Source organism: Castor canadensis, chromosome 2 (genome assembly GCF_047511655.1).
Source record: "Castor canadensis chromosome 2, mCasCan1.hap1v2, whole genome shotgun sequence".
NCBI lineage: Eukaryota > Metazoa > Chordata > Mammalia > Rodentia > Castoridae > Castor > Castor canadensis.
The window spans coordinates 133,280,495-133,302,278 of record NC_133387.1 but is presented as its reverse complement, the minus strand read 5'-3'; the positions used below and the strand labels follow the sequence as shown (position 1 = coordinate 133,302,278).

The window sequence follows — 21,784 nt, the reverse complement described above, 5'->3', positions numbered from 1 at the left end:
TGTTGTTAGTGGTGTTGCTAATGATGGCTATTCTAACAGGAGTGAGGTAGAATCTTAGTGTGGTTTTAATTTGCATTTCCTTTATTGCTAGAGATGGTGAGCATTTTTCATGTGCTTTTTGGCCATTTGAATTTCTTCTTTTGAGAAAGTTCTGTTTATTAACTTCTCTTTATCAGTACTTCTCATCTAATAAATCAGAACTTACAACTTAAATACACTCATTTGATTATTACCATTCCCTACCTCTGTAAGAATCAACGACAGGCCCCTCCTTCACAATTTGGACCTAGCTTCATCAGATACCTTTTCTTCACTTTCATTTGCTTGCCCAACAGTACCCAATTATTCTGTTCCTTAAACCCATGGTACATTGTCTCTTGTCTGTCTTTATGTAGTCCATTCAGTAAGGATTGCCCTCTCTCACTAACATGTTCCTTCCCTATGTCTAAGCCGAATTAACCATTTCCCCATCTGCCACTATAGCACTTCTCACGTGCTATCTTTATCTTGAGGTCAGGGGCTATATAAAGTAATATGCCTGAAGTGAACAAGATTTAGGTTTAAATATGAGCTAACATGGTAGCTTGACTTAATGATAAGGTCTCTATAGAGCCCCTGATTCCAACTTGGTCACCAGCCCTCAGTCACCTAAGTTTCTTAGCATTTGGTTTTAATGTTAGTGTGGTATATTGAGTAAGACCATGGGCTCTGGAGTCAGAAAACCAAGATTTGAATTCAGAGTCCACCACTTACTAGCTTTTGTAGCAATTCACTCTCATTGGTAAATACGGGAAATCCTTCAGCCTCTCAGGTATGTGCAAAGTGAAAGAGATACATAAAAGCACTTAGCATAGTGTCCATGACAGAGTAAGAACTCAATAAATCATGTCATTTTATCTCATCTGCAACACATGAAAACAGAATTCAGCAAGTTGTACAGGAATAGAAAGCTGGGGGCTGACACTACATTAAAAGGATAAAAAATGGCAAGAGGATAGGGTACTTGAATATTAATCTGAGAAATACAAATATTGCTAGGAATGGAATTGGGATAACCTAGAATTTTAATGAGAGTAACCTAAGGAAAATAGCATTTAAAGAAGCTAATTCTAAGTGCGTATCAGTAGAGGATGCGTAGGATGGAGAAGTAAGTGAAGGGGAAATTCATAATCCATATGCCCATATAAAGAGCCTAAGTTGAAGCATGGAAACAGGATGAGTTAAAACTGAAGAAAGGAAAACTAGGTGCAGTTGTAGAGCATAAAGATCTCTGTCACTGTAAGTCTGGAAACTGGTAGTGCACACCTGTAATCCTAGCACCTGGGAGGCTGAGGCAGGAAGATTTCAAGTTCCAGGCCAACTTGGAGCTACATAGCAAGACATCCTATCTCAATAATTAATAATAATAATAAAAAGACTAGAAACTTGGAATTTTACTGTTTTTTAAAATAAATTCAATGAGGGATACTGTTTTTTTTTTTTAAACCCGTTTTAACTGTTTTAGTTATAGGCTAGTACTATGTTTAAGGTCACATAACTAATAAATAAAACAAACTTTGAACTCAGACGGTCAAATTCCAGAGCCTGTGCTAACCACTTGTTACCCTCAGAAGAAATGGAAAAAGTGCTGGGTGTGGTGGCACAGGCCTGTGAGCCCAGCAAGAGAATTAAGAGACAGAGGCAACCTTATCTCAAAAAAAAAAGTTAATGGAAAAGTTTCCATACAGTGTCACAGGAGAAATCAGAAAAGGCTTTATGTCAACAGCTTCTACTTGTAGTGCATCATGGACTTAATTTCTAGGGTCCTACTCACCTTTCTTAGTGGCAGAAACTTCAGAAAAGTTTGTCATCTAGATTCAAGGATGGCCTTTCAAGACCTGATTCTCACTTAAACATGATTCCCATTCATCTTTCTAGTTCTCTGGGAAGGGGGACTGAGTTGTCTTTTATCAAATTCACAGACCAACCCTTGACCAAAAAGAGCTCCACTCAAGAGAAAATAGCAGCTGTCATTTATTAAGCTCTTACATTTGCCAAGCACTGTTCTAAGAGCTTACAGGCATTACCACTTTGCATTTCAATTTTATGAGGTAGGAATCATTAATCTCCATTTACGGACAAGAAAACTGAGGCACAGAAATGGGCTAACAGTCCATTTACTGCCTTTTACCTGGCAGTAAAAGGTAGTGTAAATCCAGACAATTTGGTGTCTTATCACATACTTCTAACCAATAATAGTTTGCGTACAGCATTTTCATACCCCTCAAACTATTTCCTTTAACCAGAATAGCGTTTGAAACAAAATTAAGGGCTTTTAGGAAGAGCATTTAGATATAAAAGCAATCTCCACTGTCTTATACCTTCCTGTACATTCATCTTCACCTACTAAACTACTCATTCTGACATTGAGCATTTCTATGACAGAGGACCTAATTGAATCTGACTTTATTTACATATCCACCCTCTGAAAATTCCCATTACCTGTATCTTCTCAAATAAGGGGGTTGTAGTTCTTACTCCAAAATGTCCATTTAATCACTAGTATGTGTAAGCTCAAGTGAATAAGACTAGTAATGATTAAAATGAATCCATGATATAGCATAAAGTTCCTGTAAGTATTACTATCCTGTAAGTATTTCTCTCATCCAAGTACTAACCAGACCCAACCCTGCTTAGCTGCCGACATCAGACGAGACTGGATGTGTTCAGGGTGGTATGGCCGTAGACTCCTATAACTATTTCTAATGAAAATTGGAAAAGAGCTAAGAGCAGCTTTCTACTGGAGTGCTTCTTGCTTTATTCAGTTTGTTAAACAAGAACTGATGAAATTATTGCTCCCAAAATAACAGTCATAGAAACATGTTACCTATTTGAAAGAACAAATTACAAAATTCTAACAATCAAGCAATGGTTATTAGTCAAACCATCCACATCATTAGCTCCGAAGTATGCACATGCTTGTTATTTTTTTGTTGTTGCTGTTTTTATCTTTTTTGGGTACTAGGGTTTTGAACTCAGGGCCTCATGCTTACCAGGCAGGCACTCTACCACTTGAGCCACTCAGCCAGACCTTTTGTGTGTTGCGTATTTTTGAGATAAGGTCTCTCAAACTATTTGCCTGGGCTGCAACCCTCCTGATTTCTGCCTCCCAAGTAACTAGGATTACAGGTGTGAGCCAGCGGCACCTAGCTAGATGCTAGCTTTTAAAGGTGACAAATGACGATTAGGTTCTCATAACACTGTTTGGGGTCTACGTAGACTTGATTCTGGATATAGTTCAATAGACAACGCAAAGAGTAATAGTGCAACCATCAATAATTAAACAAAAGGCACAATTTTCCAAACCACTTTTAGTTAGAATAAATTCTTTTTAAATGTCTAAAGCTACATATTAACTCAAAGCAATCTATTTTTCTACCTGAGATCAAAAATAAGTTTTCTTTTCCCTATCTAAACATAATTCTTAGCATTGAGGTAAATCTGAATTCACATGATATATTTTGTCAAACTTATACAAAAATTTTTAAGCCCTGCTTTAATTCTCATGTTACATGTAAATATTTACTATTTTTTCAAAGACTAATGACAAATTTATGAGGTTAATAAACCTCTAATGAAATCATGATACCATTGATAATATGAAAATAAAAAGCTACTCATTTATACAAAGTATTCTTGCATGTGAAATATGAAATGGGATCACAGAATCCATGTACATACACGAATCTCTAATAGTTCAGAAACCAAGCTCATGTTAACTCATTCTATTCTCCTTGGAGCTGAGGTTACAAAATAATGACAAGTGACAAAAATATTGCATATAAAAGCTCCAAAGCCAAGTATTACTCTTACTTGGCAAAAACTGCAATTTAAATTGAAAACAAAATCCAAGTAGATCTTTGCTGTGGCTATGCAACTTTTTGTTTTGTGGCCTGTAAGTTTTTACTGAGGTAAGTGACCTCATCTGTTACCCCTCCCCTCTTGCCGTTTACTCACTACAAAACCAAAACCAAACAAAAAATCCACATGTACGGCCACCTTCTTCATGGCTGTCTTTGGCCATGCTTCCAACTCTTGAAAGCAAAAGAACCTGGTGAAGTAAGTGAGAGGGTGAAAAACACTACATGTGATATATGAAACAAGTCTAAGAGTATGAACTGAGAAAGAAAATACTCTAAGAAAGGATGACCAGCAGTCTACCCACAAAAGAAACAGAAAATTAAAAAAAATAAAAAAGGGTGGCTGCTACTCCTCAGCTCTTCTTCCACACTGCCTCTGATTAGAAGAATGTGGGGACAAAGTTTCAAGCCCTGAAAAGGTAGGAGGAGGAGCTAGAGAAGTGAATAAATGGCAAAGAAGCACAGCAGCATCTTTAGCTGTCAATGAGTTTCTTTGCTCTGGTATTGGCGATGTCAATACGATCTTTGTTGGTGTCGGCCTGAAAAAAAAAAAAAGATATCAGCATTACATCACAAGATAAACTACTTTAATAAAAGTCAAATTTAGGCTGGGAACAGCTCAGTGGTAGGGCACATCCTTTACAAGGCCCTGGGTTCAATCTCCAGGGCTAGAAAAAGCTGAGTTTTATATACATGAGAGTATTCAACATGCTGAGAAAATTCTTATATACTTGAAGTTACATTACAAAACTCATTTCGCATAAGAAATGACAGAATGTGAAATTCATTTGGTAAAACCATGGTATATAAACATGACAAAGGGGTGACAGGAAGAACTTACCAGTATTTTATCAATTCAATAGCACATCTTTTCCCCCATAGTTTAACATGTCTAAAACTGGGATACATCATATCAGTGGGCATTTTTCTTTTTTTCTCTCCCTCTTTTTATTTTATTTTTTGATAGGGTGGCTTTTTGAACTCCTCCCACCTCAGCTTCCAGAATAGCTGCAATTACAGGCATAAGCCACTGTGCCCAGCCCTTTGCTGGCATTTCTGATTCAATGAAATATGGTAAGAATACTCTTGAGTCACAGAATCTCATCTATAACCACTCTAGGTCTGACCCAGAGAGATTAAAATAACTTTCTCAAAGATCTTTGGAACAGATGTATTACCTCCCACATCAAAATCTAAATTAAAATGATGGGTAATATGTAGCCTAGACCCAGATTACAGCATGGAAAGCATCTTAGAAACCAATATCCATTTTAAGTAATTCCACAGACAGCCAAGCTTAAACTCACCCCATTCTCTAAAGAACACTGAGATTTTAATGAAGTATGGCTTTTACATTACTCATCTAAACACTTAAAACATTTTCTCTTTCAGTATCTTTTGTATCAATGTAAAGTACCCCCTCCAAAAAAAAAGTCACTATTATCCTTTGACTACATATGACTCTATTTGTGTATCTACCCTGGACTATTCTGCAGAACTGATTTTTGCTACTTGACTCTTTCATGAGATGAGGATACAGGAACTTACTACCTACCATACTACTAGTTAACACAACTAAACTAAACAGCTAACACCTGTTCAGAATCTACTCAAAGGTTAGAGTAGATGCTAAGCTTTATGTGTGAAGGTTTAGGTAAAACAATTTCATTCAGAGCTGTGGTTTCGTAATGAGCCAACTGCATGAACAAGACAGGAAGAGCTGGTGTTCACTTTTCCATTGGAACTGTTAGGTCATCAACTGTAAGTCCTGTAAGGATAGGATCTTGTCCATTACTAACCCATTACTGATTAGCTGTCTCGCTGTCTTGTGGCCATAAAAGGCTTTACCTTTTCTGTGATCCGGTCTATTTGTCGATTTTGAGCTTCAATTTCATTGCCCATGTCCAAGGCCATGTTCTTTAGATTTCCCAGGATACTGCCCACTTGAGTCAGGTTCTCTTCCATCTCATCTTCTCTGGCATCATTAGTTATACTATCACACACACAAAAGTTAATTCAGCACTTTTCATTGCGCTATAACGGATTTAATGTTTATAAAAATAATCAGGTCGGACACTGGTGGCTCACGCCTGTGAATGCTAGCTACTTGGGAGGCTGAGATCAGGAGGATCATGTTTCTTGGCCAGCCCAGGTAAATAGTTTGTGATACACCTCCCTCTCCAAAATAACAGGAGCAAAATGGACAGGAGACGTAGTTCAAATGGTACAGCACCTGCTTTGCAAGTGCAAAGTCTCAAGTTCAAACCCCAGTTTTCCCCCACCCCACAAAATAAACAAAAAGCAAGAAATCAAAATGACACTCAGCAAGTGAATGTAGGCTACTATTCTTGAGAAACATCCTACAGTTAAAAAAAAAAAAACGCAAAGACTGATCAAGGGGAACAGTGTCTTCAAACCATGTTAAGAGAAGATTAAGACACAACTCTAGAACAATGTTTCTTTCTTAAAGTGTCACTCCCAACAGCACTAAGTAAGTACCCGTGAGACATGAGAACATGGTAATTCTCACACTCCATTACAGATCTTCAATCAGAAACCGTGAGTAAACCTAGGAATCTGTGTTTTCCTTTCTTTTTTCTTTCTTTTTTTTTCCTCTGAGACAGGGACAGGGTCTTGCAAGGTAGCCTACACTGGCCTTGAACTCAATTCACCTGCCTCACCTCCCAAGTGCTGGGATTATAGGTGCGTACCATCACGCACATCTTGTTTTGTTTCCCAGAGGGGTCTTGCAGTTGCCCAGAAAGGCCTCAAGCTCTTGGGCTCAAGAGATCCTTCTGCTCAGCCTCCATGCCAGGAGTGTTTTAACAAGCCCTCAGGTGATTGTAATGCACACATAAGTATGAAGAACCACTGCTTTAAAGCAGGATGGGAAATTACAGTGACCTGCCTTCTGATTTTAAAGTTTATTCAAACAAACTGCTAATAAAGCTTTATCCAAATACAGCCAAGGGGGCTAAGGGTATGACTCAATGGTAGAGCATCTGTCTAGCATGCAGGAGGCCCTGGTTCAATCCTCAGCACAGCAATAAATAAATGAATAAATAAATATACTCAATGTAGGCACATCAAGCTCATTTGTTTATATATTGTTTTTGGCTGCTACCGCCCAATAACATAGTTGAATAATTGTAACTATACAGCCTGAAATATTTACTAACTGGCCCTGGAGCATATGTGCAAATATCCTACAAAAATTCAGCCAACCCCTGTTTTTTTTTTTTCTTTCTCCCTAAATATGGAATGCTTCACAAATTCATGTGTCATCTTTGTGCAGGGACCGTGCTAATCTTCTCTGTATTGTTCCAATTTTAGTATATGTGCTGCTGAAGCAAGCACCCAATCCCTTCTTTGGTGATATATTTTGTTAACACTTTTTTCTATTTACAAAAGTAAACACGTACAGTACTGAAAAATCTAATGAAAAGTTAATCCCATCATGCATCAACTACAGTAACAGTCAACATTTTGTCAGAAGGCAGATTTTAAAATGCATTTTAAAAAAGGAATAAATAGCACGGCACAGAGGCACATGCCTGTAATCCCAGGACTGGGGAGGCTGAGGCAGGATGACTGCGAGTCTGAGGATTTCTTGGGCAAGATCCTGTCTCAAGAGAGAAAAAGTATTATTTTGCAGGTGCCAGTGGCTCACTGCCTGTAATCCTAGTTACTCAGAAGGCAGAGATCAGGTGGATCGAGGTTCGAAGCCAGCCCAGGCAAACAGTTTGCAAGACCCTATCTCAAAACACTTTTTACAAAAATAGGGCTGGTGGAGTGGCTCAAGTGATGACCCTGAGTTCAAGCCCCAGTACTGCAAAAAAAAAAAGTGTTTCTATTTGTTGAATTAGGTTTTATGTATAGCTATAGCCAATCCCCTAAGACCGTTCATTAGGAAAGGTATAGAAATAGCAGGGGGAGCTGTCATACCGTTTAATGTATCCACCGCTGGCTGCTCCGGTGGCTGTTTGCTGAGGCTGACCATTTGTTACCCGGCTTGGTTGCTTAGATACTACATTGCTAGGTGAGTTGTCGCCACCATCTCCCCATGTGGCCTTATAGGCCTTACCAGACTCAAAGTTCTTCGTCCTATATGAGAATGAGGAGTATAGACACATATGTAAAAGCAGAAGAGGGGGATGAAATTATTAGTGCTTATTACCTTAAGGAGGACCCTAAAAAGCTTTAGCAGAAAAGCTGCATGTAGCTAAAACTAGATTATCTATACTAGAGATGGCAATATGAGATAGAAACAGACGAATTATGTAAACCCACTAACATAAAATTGTTTTTAAAAGGTCCAAATACTATCTCTACTAAATTTTCACTAAGCTGTTAGCAAGCTCCAAAACACAATTATTTGATTTTTTCAGCCTCCCTCACCCTGTAGCACTTCCCAGAAACGAGATTAACTGACACTACAAAGAAAAAAATCTTTTAGGAAAGGTGCTGTGGAATGCCTTCAGAGGCTCCTCTTGGAGGCATCTCAGAGGTTGATAAGGTATGACAGAATAAGACAACTGATAAACCAGGCACTGGTGGCTCATGCCTGTAATCCTAGCCATCACGAGACAGAGATCAGGAGGATCATAGTTCAAAGCTAGCCTGGGGAAATAGTTCAAGAAACCCTATCTCAAAAATACCCTACACAAAAAAGGGCTAGTGGAGTGACTCAAGTGATAGAGTGCCTGGCTAGCGAGTGTGAGACCCTAAATTCAAGCCTCAGTACTGCCAAAAAAGAATAGTTTGACCCCTCTCTTTGCCAGCTCTTACTAGAACCAGAACCAGAATAGTTCCAGCTGATCCAAGTTACACTGTTTATTTTATTTTTTAGATGGGGACTCAGCCATCTTAAAAATCAGCCCAGGCTGGTCTCAAAATCTCTACTCCTGCCTCAGTGCTGAGATTACAATTACCACCATGCCTGGCTCAGCTAATCAGTTTTTATAAGATGGACTTCTGCATGAAATGTTGGTTTTTCGGGGGAAAGAGGCAGTACTGGGGGTTGAACTGGGGTCCTTGCTCTTGCTCTACCACTTGAGCCTCCAGTCCTTTTTGCTCTGTTATTCTGGAGATAGGGGCCAGCCTGGACAGTGATCCTCCTATTTATACTTCTTGCTATCACTGGGATGACAGACATGTGCCATCATGCCCAGCTTTTTTCTGTTGAGATGGGGGTCTCGAAAGCTTTTTTTTTTGCCCAGACTGCCTTGGAACCTTAACCCTGCTAATCTCAGCCTCCCTTGTAGTTTGGGCTGACAGTCACATGTCACCCCACTCAGCAATTGGTTGAGATTGGGGGGGAGGTCTCTCTTTTTGCCTGAGCTGACCTCAACCTAAAATCCTTTGATTTCAGCCTCCAAAGTAAGTAGGATTACAGGCGTGAGCCACTAGCACCCAATTTACATGAAATTTTTAAAAAGAATTTCTTTAAAAACAAAGTGTCATGAAACAAAAGGAATGGATTATTTCCAAGTTGCACAATCAACTGATAAGTAACTACCTTTGCCAAACTAGTTGCCAGTTATAAAATCTGGTTTTAAAAAAAAATAGGGTTTTTTTCATTTAGGAGTTTATTTTTTTCCTCCATTACAAAATAAATGGTCCTAAGTCAAGGCCTCGTATATGTAACTGCTAAAGCCAAAACTCAATCAACACCAGAATTTTACCATGGAATGCAATTGGCAAGACTAGGAAAGCATCCTTTGTTTTTTTGTTTTGTTTTCTGATTTTTTTGAGACAGGTTCTCATTATAAGAGTTCGATGACCTTGAACTCTTGATCTGTGCTTCCATGTCCTGAGGGCTGGGATTACTGGCATGTACCATCTCACCTGGTGGAAAACTCATTTTCCAAAAAGTAAGTTTTACTGATTATTTGGCTGGATCTAGTCAAGCTTTCACTAAATTTTAGTTTTTAATTTTCTATTAACAAAAATAAAGGAGTATGTTGCTATCATCTTGGTCTCTGATTTATTACATTAATTAATAACTCATAATTACAAAAATTACAAGAGCAGAGAAGAAATTCTATGGAAAAAAAAGTGGCTCCTTCCTAAACAGGTATATGAGGATTCACTTTTGGCAAACCTAGAACTGGATCGTGGACCAATTCTAGAAAGAGTACTACTTAGAAGGGCTTAGTAGTACATATCTATAATTCTAGCACTTGGAAGGTTGGAAGGTGGAGGCAGGTCAACTGAGTTCAAGGTCAGATTGGGCTATAGAGCAAGATTATCTCCAAAAAAAAGAGAAAAGAAAAGAAAAAATAAGAGAAAGGGTATTACTTCATTTTTGTGCAAGGCACTGCAAAGGTAAAGTTTATAGATACTGAAAAGCTAATTCTCAAAGAGCTTTTATTGGTTCCACATTAAGTTCTCACATTACATTTCCTATTTATTCTGTTTTGTTTTATTTTATTAATAAGCCAAGTTAAATCTTTCCTGGAACAAGGTGGGATATGTCATTTTTTGTTTTTTGGTTTTCTTTTCCCAGTACTTGGGTTTGAACTCAGGGCCTACACCTTGAGCCACTCCACCAGGCCTTTTTTGTGACGGGCTTTTTCAAGATAGGGTCTCATAAACTATTTGCCGGAGTTGGTTTTGAACGGTGATCCTTCTGATCTCTGCCTCCTGAGTAGCTATGATTACAGGTGGGATATGTAGATGAAAGTAGGTTGTATGCGAAGTAGGTTTCTTTTTTTATGGTGGGACTGGGGTTTGAACTCAGGACTTCCCACTTGCAAAGCAGGGGCTCTCCCACTTGAGCCACACCTCCAGTCCATTTTGTTCAGATTATTTTGGAGTTGGGGTCTTGTGAACTATTTGCCTGGGCTGACCTAAAATCATGATCCTCCCTAGTCTCAGCATTCCAAGCAGCTAGGATCATAGGCATTAAGCCATCAGCACCCAGCAGATATGTAGTTTTTAATGAATATTTTCATATAATAATCTGTTAGTTCAGTGAACCAATTTACATGTACTCTTTGTAAACACTAAGGTAGGTCCTAGGCAAAATTCTAAAGCAGAAAAATATATTAGTTTATTAGTCTGTCAGAAAACTAATAATCATAGGGCTTTTTTTTGTTGTGGTGGTAGTTATTTTGTTTGTGGTGCTAGGATTTTACTGGGGCCTCCTGTGTGCTGTGGTAAGTACTACATCATTGAGCTACACCCCCAGCTCAATATCCACAAGTGTGAATTGAGGTAACATAAGTGGAACCTTTTTTTCCCCAGTGGGAAATTAACCTGAGTTCCAAAGGCATTTTATGACTGAATCACAGGCTTAAAGCACACCTAAGTGAATCTTTTATTAGGATGTCAGGCTGTGGAACAGGTGGAAGAGAAAGGGCTGGAATTCAAGTGACTAATAAAATATGGGCATGGTGGGACATACCTGTAATCCCAGCACTTGGGAGGCTGAGGTAGGAGGATTGCAAGTTCAAAGCCAGCCTGGGCTATTTTGTAAGACCCTGTCTCAAAAGCAAAAAACAAAAGACAAAAAGAAGAAATGAGGCGATCAATGACATATTATGTTTTTGAAAGTCTTAGCACAGAAAGAGGGGTAAACTGGACAGGATTTGTAGGCTCCTATCCTACTAAGTTTCAATCCCAACCTGACCTTTAGTTAACAATTCATGCCTGACTACCCAATAGCATGCTTGGTTTTCTGGCTCACTAATACAGCCCAGCTTTGCAATCTATAGTTAACAGAGTATATCCGAATATGGCTACATAAATGGCATCGAGGCCTAGGTTGTTCTAGTCTACATAAGAAAGAATGTTCTTACTGCAACAGAATTCTTTTATAAAATAGTATTTGTAGCCACTTTCAGGAAGAAACTAGTCTTAATAAAATGTTTAATCAAATTTGTGATAAATTTTAATGAGATTAAGAACTCTATCTGAAAATGCAGATTTATACCTCATTGTCAGTTTTGAGGAATCTTAACATCTTTCAATACCACTTTTTTTCATTTAAATGTCTCTTTCAAGAATGGAAAGTTTGGAGGTAGGCACTGGTGGCTCACACCTGTAATCTTAGCTACTCAGGAGGCAGAAATCAGAAGGCTTGTAATTCGAAGCCAGCCCAGGCAAATAGTTCATGAGACCCTATCTCAAAACTACCCAACACACTAAGAATGGGGGGAGAAGAGATAAGAAGAAAGATGGAAGGGGTGAATCTAACTAAGATACATATTTTAAGCACTTTTGTAAATGTGACAATGTACCCCTGGTATAGCTATAATATGCTAATAAATTTTTTAAAAAGAAAGAAAATACCCAACATAAACTTCCACAATTTCTCGTCCTAGTTCTGGTTGTCATCAACATTAATACTAGTTAAATAAAAATAACAAAAAGAAAGTCAAATGTTATCATTTATTCTCTCACATTAAGGAGAAAAGGACTGAATAAATAAATAATTGTAATATGAATGAGTGTATGTGTGTGCACATGCATGTGTGTGTGTGAGAGAGAGAGAGAGAGAGAGAAAAAAAAAGAGAAAGAGAGAGAGAGAGAGAGATGATCAAGCTGTAGGAAGGAAGAAAAAGGCAGGAAACAAAAGGCTAGGGTGTGACCAAGTGGTAGAGCACCTGCTTAGCACTCATAGGCTCTAAGTTCTAACCCCAGCGCCATCAAAAATAAACAAAGCATAGAAATCAGATGATTAACATTTAGTTATACTCTTTATAATTCATATAAAGAGCCAAAATTAAGGGATTGGCTGTTATAACATAGAGTAAAGGATTAACACCCATGAAAAATTAAGGTTAACTCTGTATTAATTCCACATGAAATTATAGCAAAGTAACATATGACATAATTGGATTTATAGAACAAATTATAACACATAAAAAAGGGAACCTCTTATTTAAAAAAAAAAAAGAGAAGATACTACATCTGGAACATTTAAAATTTATATCCACCTTATTCTAAATAGGATTTAAGATAACTAGATTGTAATTAATTCCTTGATTTGGTAATGGCCTAAATTATGTGGAATCCAAGTCATTAAAAGCAATACTTTAATAGAGGAAACTTTCATTCAGGAACCAGAGAGGAACAAGGAAATCTAAAGAAGACAGGGTGCGGAAATCAAAGTCCTATGAAGAGAGAACTACTTAGTCTGAGTTCCCTTACCTTTGATAACTAGACTGCAGCCGATGTCTACAAAGAGTAACCTATGTAAAACTTAGGAAACTTCAGGACCATTGTTATTTTGGTAATATTAATGTTACTTAGCAAAAACTTAGTTGTCAGGGCCATTAGTCTAAGGGTTATATATACGATCCTTTTGTAGAGTCTCTGTCAGCACCCATCAAGAGCAAATTCACTTTACATTACACACCACAGCACAGTTTTTAAGACAATCTTCACCATTCACAAAATCCATGCACATGCACCAAAAAGCCATTTGAAGCATCACCTTTAGATAGCAGGTTAGCAGCCCAAACTGCGCCATAAGACTGCATCTTAAAGTTCCCTTTGATCAGTTACTGAGCTCGGCTTCTGATGATAAATCCTCATTTTTAGTAAGCAGATTAGAAAGAAAGAGATTAAGTGAGAGAAAGAAATGCAGAAAAACAGTAAATGCCAGTCAAAAAGAACAAAAGCAGGTTTAGTTTTTAAAACATAATGCATTCAAATTCCTGCCTGGTTTCATAGAAACAACCAACATCTGAGAATCTAGATAAGGAAAAAAAAAAAGGGAGGGGGAACAAGAAAATTATTTAAACCATAGCACACTTCATGTCTCCTCAGCATGTTGGGGTGATGATACTCTTTCCTAAATTTATAAAAATTACTACTGAGGGAAGGCAAACACTGATGGCAACATTGTGAACTTCCTTGTTCTTAGTGATTAGAGTTCTCTAAAAGACTTCTATTATCTATTTTATTTGAGTTATAATCTCTAAAAATAAAAATTATTTTACATATCTAACTCTCCCATCAGCTAACAAATTTCTCAAGGATCTTCAATCCACAAATATTTACTGAGTATCTACTATGAACCAGATATCATCTAGGCATAAAAAATGATAGAACAGGCAGGGCATCAGGTATGCTTTATTCATCTTCGTATCTCCAGTGAATAGGACGGAGGAAGCACTCACTTGTTGAATGAAATATAATTAATATTTATTTTAATCACTCAGCACTGGATCTTTACACCTTAATAGGGCCTAAGATTAGAATAGTTAGAAAACCTGTAGTAGCAATTTTGAACTTCTCTAGTGTTTTACAGAAATGCTAATTTGTCTTCAAAATGGGTACCATTATATTAGACTTTATAAGACAAGTTAAAAGAATACCATGCCTAGGAATGGTTAAACTGGGACCAAAAGCAGTTTACTACTCTGAGACTTCCCAGGACTGCCTCTTTTTAAACTCTTGTTAATTAGAATTACAACTTGTCAGTTACTGTCAAAATTATAGGATTAGAAAGAAAAAGAATAAAAGTCAGAACAAAAATTAGGACTTTAAAAAAGGATCTGTGCTATCTTGCTTTTAGAATTCAAAATGTAACAAGCTAACAGAATGGCATTTCCCCACAACCTTGAATTTTCATCCTTTAGTCTGTTAATAAATTCTAGTAGTCCTTTAGAAAGAATTAACAGTAGTTAAAATTTCCTTTCAACACTGAGTTCTTTTAAGTAAGACTATTTCCATGTCTTATTTAGAAAGATCTACTGACCTGTTTCAATAATCCTATTGAACAAAAGAAATATCAAAGAACAGATCTACTCAAAACAATTTCTACATATTTACACATTTAACAAACAGCAATAATAAAAGGGTTCATTCTTTTCTTGTCAAAGTCAAGCAATGTAGCACAGAGTTAAAAGCAGGGTTCTGCCTGGTTTTGAATCCTAGCTCTTCTATTTGCTAGTATGGCCCCTTTAAAATGCTTCTGTTACTCCAGCTGTAAAATGGTGATAACAAAAGCATCTAACTCATATTAAAGCTATTACTTAAAGATTAAGTGTAAAGTGCTTAGAATAATAGCTTAAATTAATATACAGGCCTACACAACTCTCATTCAAAACCCTTGGATATAAGATGTTTTCAGTAGTACCACATAATCAAATACATCAATATTTCTGTCATGAAACAAATTAGTATTTACACAGGGGCTGGAAGATATAGAACACTTGCCTAGCACATGTGAGGCCCTGGGTCTGATCTCCAGTACTGACGTTATGGCTGCTTATTTGCTGAATCTAACAAACACAGATTAGCAGGTAAGATTAGAAAGACACTGACAGGAATGATAGGAGACATAGCAGAGGACAAGAGATACATCATAGCAGCCAAAGTCTCAGTGGTATACTGAAATAGATGGAAAAAAGACTACCAAATTCAGACATCTTTAAGCTGGGCTATTACTCTGGCCTCTTTGGTGAAAACAGCTATACTATTATAGCAACCCCATGACTCCACTCTCTAAGTCCACTGAGAAAGGGCTCTGCTGAGGTCAGAGGCTGATCATACGCTACCTATTCATCTACCTACCTGTGTCAAAGGACAGCTAGCCTTTGTGTGGCTGGGATCCGTAAGATAAATGAAACTAATACATCTGTAACTCTATTTCCCAATTTCTGTGATCCTTGAACATCTTAGGATTTAGTATTCCTCCTTATGTCAACCTGTGACTTATACCTGACCTTGCTCTAGATTCTAGAGAGGACTTCTTCCTCTTTGCTCTTCTTCTAACATCTTATCTCAAGGAAATTCACCTAATTTTTCTCCCCTCACCCTTCTAAGACAGTACACAGAACACAGGAGAAAGGAACAAGTTTGCAAAACATAGCTGGGAATTTGAATCATATAACCTCTACATTTATAACTTATTTGCTTAAGGTAATCTATTAAACACTGACTGACAGACAAGTCATAGTTATTAAAATATGGATTTTTCAGAGAGTCAACCAAGGTCTACACAGGTCAACAGACTCATGTTAGAACAGGAAGCCATGGACAAGGCTAGGAAGAAAGCTGTTAAATCTTAACTTCTCATGACTACAGCAAAACCTAAAGACAACCAACAAGCAACTTAACTCTATTTTCCCTAGTAGAAATGGCACAGAAAAATGCTGTCACATGAGAACACTTATCTGAAAGTATGAAAGATAACAAAAGCTCATCCATTCCTAAATTTTTTGGGGATTAAAAATGCTCAAATTTGTAAACCTTTGTATGCCACTGTTGGTTTACTGGACCACCTGACACAACCGTATGGAAGTACTAATGTTTATGAAGCTCGCCAAAAACAAATACTTATAGCAGGAAGTGTAGTCACTCCAGAATAAAGGTCTGTCACTCCAACTCAGAGTAAAGGTCAAAGTTGTTTTGTTAAGTATTTTTTTAAAACAAAGATGAGCTCCTTCTAACAGAAGGAGAAGATAATGGTTAACTGCCTCAGTCCAAACCTCACCTTACATATATTGTATATTCTACATTATATATTGTATATACTCACCTCTGAATATATACGTATGTGTCAACATGGAGTTTGGTTTATGCAAGGGTAAGTAGAGAAAATAAATATTCACAATGGAATAAGCAAAAAGAATTAATTCCTTTGTGTCAAGCATAATCTCATACTCTACACATAAATGGTTTGAAGACCTCTCATGTCCTAGTTTACGAGACTCCAAATCTTGAGTCTTCTTTGACTTCCCTCTTCCTATCCTATTTCATATGCAATCAAATGATTTAAAATAAACTCTCTTTGATTTTCACTTTCCTTTCTAGTCTCACTGACAAAGTCTAATCTCACAGACTAGACTATAAAAGGTTTTCAATTAGTCTCCTGGGATGGAGTCCTATACTTTCCTCCAATCTCTCAACTCCTTAATGTGCCATCCAAGTTCCTGTACTACCTTCTTAAATCTTATTTGTCACTTCTCATATATGAATCATACAGCTCAGTTAAGTCAAGCTCTTCCTTACTATCTGTTTACTTTGAACCTTCCACTGGAAATGCCCTCCCCTCTTTCCATGTTTTTTGGTTTGTTTGTTTGGGGGGAGGGGTTGGTGCTGAGATTGAACCCAGGGTCTCCCACCAAGCTACATTCTTAGACACCCCCTCCCCCCGATGTTTATCCAAATCCTTCTAAACGATGTTCTATAACTTAACCTTTTATCAGTTCTGTACCCCTAGCCCTAGATGGTATCACAAGCTCTAACACCAGATCTATGAATTTTCTGCTATTCTCTCATATATCCAACCACGTGGTAAGTTTTTTGAAGACATGGTCCAGGTCCTTTATAACGCTGGCCATCTCTTATGTGCCTATTGCAATATATGTATTTTGTGAATATTCCTTTTCAAAAGGAAAATACACTAACTCCATCCTGTTCTGTAACAACCAGATGTATATTTCCCAACTTTTTTGAGTACAAATTGAGATCTGACCCCAGGATTAGTCAAATTTAAGCCATGGTTTCCCATAATCATGCCTATTTACACAAAAAGGTTGGTCTGCCTGAAAGAGCAATATTTTAACTTCATTTATAATAAAGTTCCTCATTTAGACCCAGTCATTCTTCAGTCCTAATTTGTGGGAAGGGAGCATGTGAACTGCAGGGCTGCAATATTCTCATTAGTTATTTACTTTTAAAATGTCTTGATTTACCAACTCACCTATTACATGGGCAGACACAAAGGCCACAGCACTTGTTGAGTTCTGTTAAGGTCTTCTCTGCTTCTCTCATGTCTTTATTTATTTGGTCCATGCCTTCTTCTATGCGGTTTAATTGTTCTAAGAGTAAGTTGTGGGAGTTAAATTTGGTGATACATTCACAGTGTTGACCAGAAAAATGCTACTATTATAGGGCAGCAAACATCAACCTTAAACGATCAATCACTTGCCAGAGTGGATTTCAACAATCTGTCATAGGTGATCTTGAAGCACCTGGGCTCTTATTGTGGAAAGACTTATTCTAAAGGAATATGTACACAAAAAGCACATGAGGGTTGTTTGGAAGTCATACTTGCAACCAAGTTAAGTATACTTTGAGCAGATTCCCGGCATTTGTATCATTTCATAGGCTCAAAACCTGAGGTCTGTTCATAAGACTAATAAAAATGAGATCATATTACCAGGGCCAACTCAGACAGAATATTTATCACCAAAATTTAGACCTGTTTTAGGACTTAACTATATTTCTGAAGATGCTATAAGCTCATAATGTGAAATATAAATTCGACAAACGCATGTGAGTCACACTGGCCTAACAGTTAGGCACTGGTGCTTCTCATCCCAAACCAGCAACAAACATGATGTAATTAAGCATATCACTCATATCTTACAAAAGGATGGCATTCCAAACGCTGAAATTTATTAAGTAGATGATTTGACAGGGCTTTTTCACATTGTAAGTCAAAGTAAGAGTTTCCTCCAGGGACTTCGACTCACCCCCTTGTTCATCCAGCATAGTTATGGTCTTGATTCCTGTATCCTGAGACTAAAAGGAGGGGGGGAAAAGATGATAGTACAACATAACAAACCTAAAATAACGGAAACAAAGCCTGTAAGGACTGACAAATAGCAAGAGTCATTTAGAAATCTAAGTTCTCAGAAGATTAGTGCTACAGACAGAACTAGCAGTCTTAAGCCACCACATTTTGTTTGCTTTTTTTTTTTCTTTTCTTTTTTTGGTGGGACTGGGGTTTGAAATCAGGGTTTTATACTTGCAAAGCAAGCACACTTTAAAACAATACATTTTAACATATTAACTCCTCAAAATGATTAAAATATAAACTCATGGTGAATTTTACCTTCCCTGTCACTATTCTAATACAGACAAGGCCTATCAGTACATGGCTTGACAATTCTAGCAATTGGTGGCTTCACATAATAAACTGTATTGACATAATACCCATTTAACACCAATTTCATCTACTGCTACTAGGATCCCTCCCATAAATTTCTGTGCTTAACTTGATGATTAAACATTTCTTACCTCAATGGCTAAATTCAGGATTCTCCTTGTACTTTCCAGAGACTAGGAAAGAACAGAGAGTTTTAGCATTCCAAAATATGTAGGATAAATAAATAAATAAATAAATAGGTGACCATAAGCCATACTGAAGATACTAATCTATTTTTTAAAACTGCCAGCCCATTCCTCTTTGTACAACAAAGAAAGTTATTTTCTTCCTACCAGGTGCTCCTTAAGAGAAAACTTAGATGGTAAGGTTCATGGGGTTCATAAAAATTTAATGTAGGTAGGAAGTAAAGTATGTTTTACATAGGTATTAGGAAATTATTAAATAAAAAGTCAAAAATTCCTTCTAGAATTGCAAGTAATTATTAAGTAATGACTACCTAAAAAAAGATATAAATCATTTTTACTTATGAAGTTTTTTAGTGAGCTGTAAAAAATTTAAAAATGAATCAGTAATGATGATGTGGGACAAATGAATTCTTTGATATATAAGGACCAGCAAGAAGTCAAAATGATCTCTAAGAAGGCCCTCTCACCCCTTCACTGTGAAAATTAAAATAGTTAATTATTTAGTCTAAAAATATTTACCTCATCAGTAACTTGATGAGCCCTGAGCTGAATTTCTTCTGATGACAGATTATCCATTATCAATCAAACTCTATCAGACACAGAGATGGTAATGTAGATATTCTAGAAGAATAAGGATACACAAAAGTTTGTTTAAGTTAGGCATGGTAGCTCATACTGGTAATTCTAGTACTTTGGAGGTGGAAGATCACAAGTTTGAAGCTAGTCTAGACTACAGAGCAAGAACTTACCTCAAAAAAATTTTTTTTCTTTGATCAAAGAGTGTTGATTTATAGAATTTACTTATCAAGCAACCAGGATAAAAGAGCTGATCTCTGGCTATATCACAGGTAAAGGAATTAAGGCTGAGAGGATAAATGGATGTTTGATGCTAGTTAACACAAAAGGTGAACCTAAAACCCAGGTGAAATAATCTTTTCAATGGTAAAGTTGTCCCTCTACTTTGAGAAGCAAGGTATCAGTACAAGGCAAGCTTTGGGAGACTACTAAAATGATTCTTAGGACTGGGTGCATGGCTCAAGTGGTAACTATGCAAGTGCTTGCTATGCAAGCACAAAGCCTTCAGTTCAAACCCCAGTACCACCACCAAGAAAAAAAAAGAATTCTTATTTGTGCAATGTTCTTTGTATGTTATCTGAAATGGTAAAACAGTAAGAAGCCCAAGTAAGGAAAGTAACATAACTCTAAATCGTGTACAAAGAACACAGGAATCAGTTCTAATATACCAGCTACTCAATGAAGAAAATGAAATACTATCACTCTTTTTTTAATTAAGATATATTCATTGTACAGGGGGGATTCCTTGTGACAATTCCATATAGGCTTATATTGTACATTGGTTAGATCACCAATACTATCATTCTTAACAAGAAAAGGATAATGCTAGTAAAAAGAGCACAGAAAAGAATCAAGGTTTGTATTATGGGTAGACTCTCCTCCAATTACTTGTATTACTTTTTGTTTTAGTGAAGTCTCTATGAAACTAAGCAACTAATCTCCTATACACAATAACTCATTAAGAAGACCTTGTAAACACTCAAGCTAAAAAATAAAACATTTAGCGCTTGCCTAGCATGCACAAGGCCCTGGGTTCGATCCCAGCACCAAAAAAGAAAAGACAAAAAACAAACAAACAAACAAACAAACAAAAAAAAAACAAAAAAGATTAAAAATAAAATAAAATAAATAAATAAATAAATAAAACATTTAGTTAGGTGTTACTCAGTACCACTATTGTGAGAAGTCATGTGGAATAATAAGCATTGCAGGACAGATGTTGGTTCTTTTCTTCATGACATTTGCTAGTTTTATAGTAAGTTTTTGAAAACTAATTTATCAAAGCTCTTTGTCAATGACACAGATAATGTCTGGTTCACATTGTAGATTTGCTCCCAGGCATCTGGCAATGTCTGAAAAATTTTTGACTGCCACTACTCAGGGGGTGGGGATGTTATCGGCACCTACTGGGTAGAGGCCAGAGAAGCTACAACTCCTTGTGAAAGCCCTTCAACAAAGAACACTTGGGAAAAAACATCGAAGTGCTGAGGTAAGAAACCCTGCTATGCGGTATATTCACTGATAAGCAGGGAACCTAATTCCTCTGTAGTACTACACCAAACTCTTGGAGGAGAGGGTTTTGTTTTCTCTTTGTATCTTTAACACCTAACAGGATCTGACAGTGTGTACTTTGAAAATATCTGATGAATGAACAAATAAGTAGAAAAACAGGATGTACTCTCAAAGTGGCTCTTAGGAACAAAGCTACATGCGACAGCAGCATAAAGCCTACAACCACCCACTAAAACCACAAACCAAAATCTGTCATTGTCCATGTATGGTATGAAATAGCCTCACAGTCACATACAAATCTTTTCAGTGGGGCTGGGGTGTAACTCAGTGGCCAAGTGCTTACCTAGGAGGTGTGAGGACCTAGACTTGATCCCCAGCACTACAAAAGAACAAAACCAAATCTTTTCAGTCACTCCCCCTGCCACCACAAAAAAAGAAATTTCCTCCCTCCTTCCTTCCTTCTTTCTTTCTTTTTTTGCACTCCGTCACCTCCAGATGCTTGCATACCTTTCCTCTTGGTAAATCCCTACCTGTCTGCCCCAGTAGCTTTAGGCTTCTCCATTACTTCCTATGACCCCAGTCAAACTCTGCCTTTCCCAGGGACCACGTGCTAAAGTCATCTATCCCTCTTATGTGTAATTCCCCAATGCCCAACAGAAAAAAAAAAGATAAGAAAAATAATACACACTAATTAATTAATTCCTGGAAATGGCACCTCTTGTCAGGTTTTCAGACAGTATCCTGTCTCTGTGCAGGGA

The 21,784-nt window shown here is 37.3% G+C and overlaps 1 protein-coding gene and 1 non-coding gene across 6 annotated transcripts in view; both read right to left on the bottom strand.

The window, feature by feature from the left end:
- Window positions 1-3,335: 3,335 nt before the first annotated feature.
- Window positions 3,336-21,784, bottom strand: part of Snap23 (synaptosome associated protein 23) — a 28,464-nt gene continuing 10,015 nt past the window's right edge. For 2 of the 5 annotated variants that reach the window (XM_020170227.2, XM_074065753.1), the window contains 9 exons: window positions 19,458-19,559; window positions 18,885-18,926; window positions 18,338-18,386; window positions 17,563-17,680; window positions 13,569-13,601; window positions 13,056-13,082; window positions 7,845-8,003; window positions 5,748-5,892; window positions 3,336-4,438 (listed from right to left, as the gene is read on the bottom strand). In XM_020170227.2, the coding sequence (XP_020025816.2) occupies window positions 4,373-4,438; window positions 5,748-5,892; window positions 7,845-8,003; window positions 13,056-13,082; window positions 13,569-13,601; window positions 17,563-17,680; window positions 18,338-18,386; window positions 18,885-18,926; window positions 19,458-19,514 (696 nt within the window). In that variant the 5' untranslated portion in view covers window positions 19,515-19,559 and the 3' untranslated portion in view covers window positions 3,336-4,372. Of the gene's footprint in view, window positions 4,439-5,747; window positions 5,893-7,844; window positions 8,004-13,055; window positions 13,083-13,568; window positions 13,602-17,562; window positions 17,681-17,790; window positions 17,862-18,337; window positions 18,387-18,884; window positions 18,927-19,457; window positions 19,560-21,784 lie in introns of those variants that run through there. The other 3 variants (XM_074065754.1, XM_020170228.2, XM_074065755.1) reach the window with 3 other exon arrangements.
- Window positions 7,150-7,256, bottom strand: LOC141420980 (U6 spliceosomal RNA). Its single transcript, XR_012445689.1, has one exon. It is a non-coding gene; the product is annotated as a U6 spliceosomal RNA (small nuclear RNA).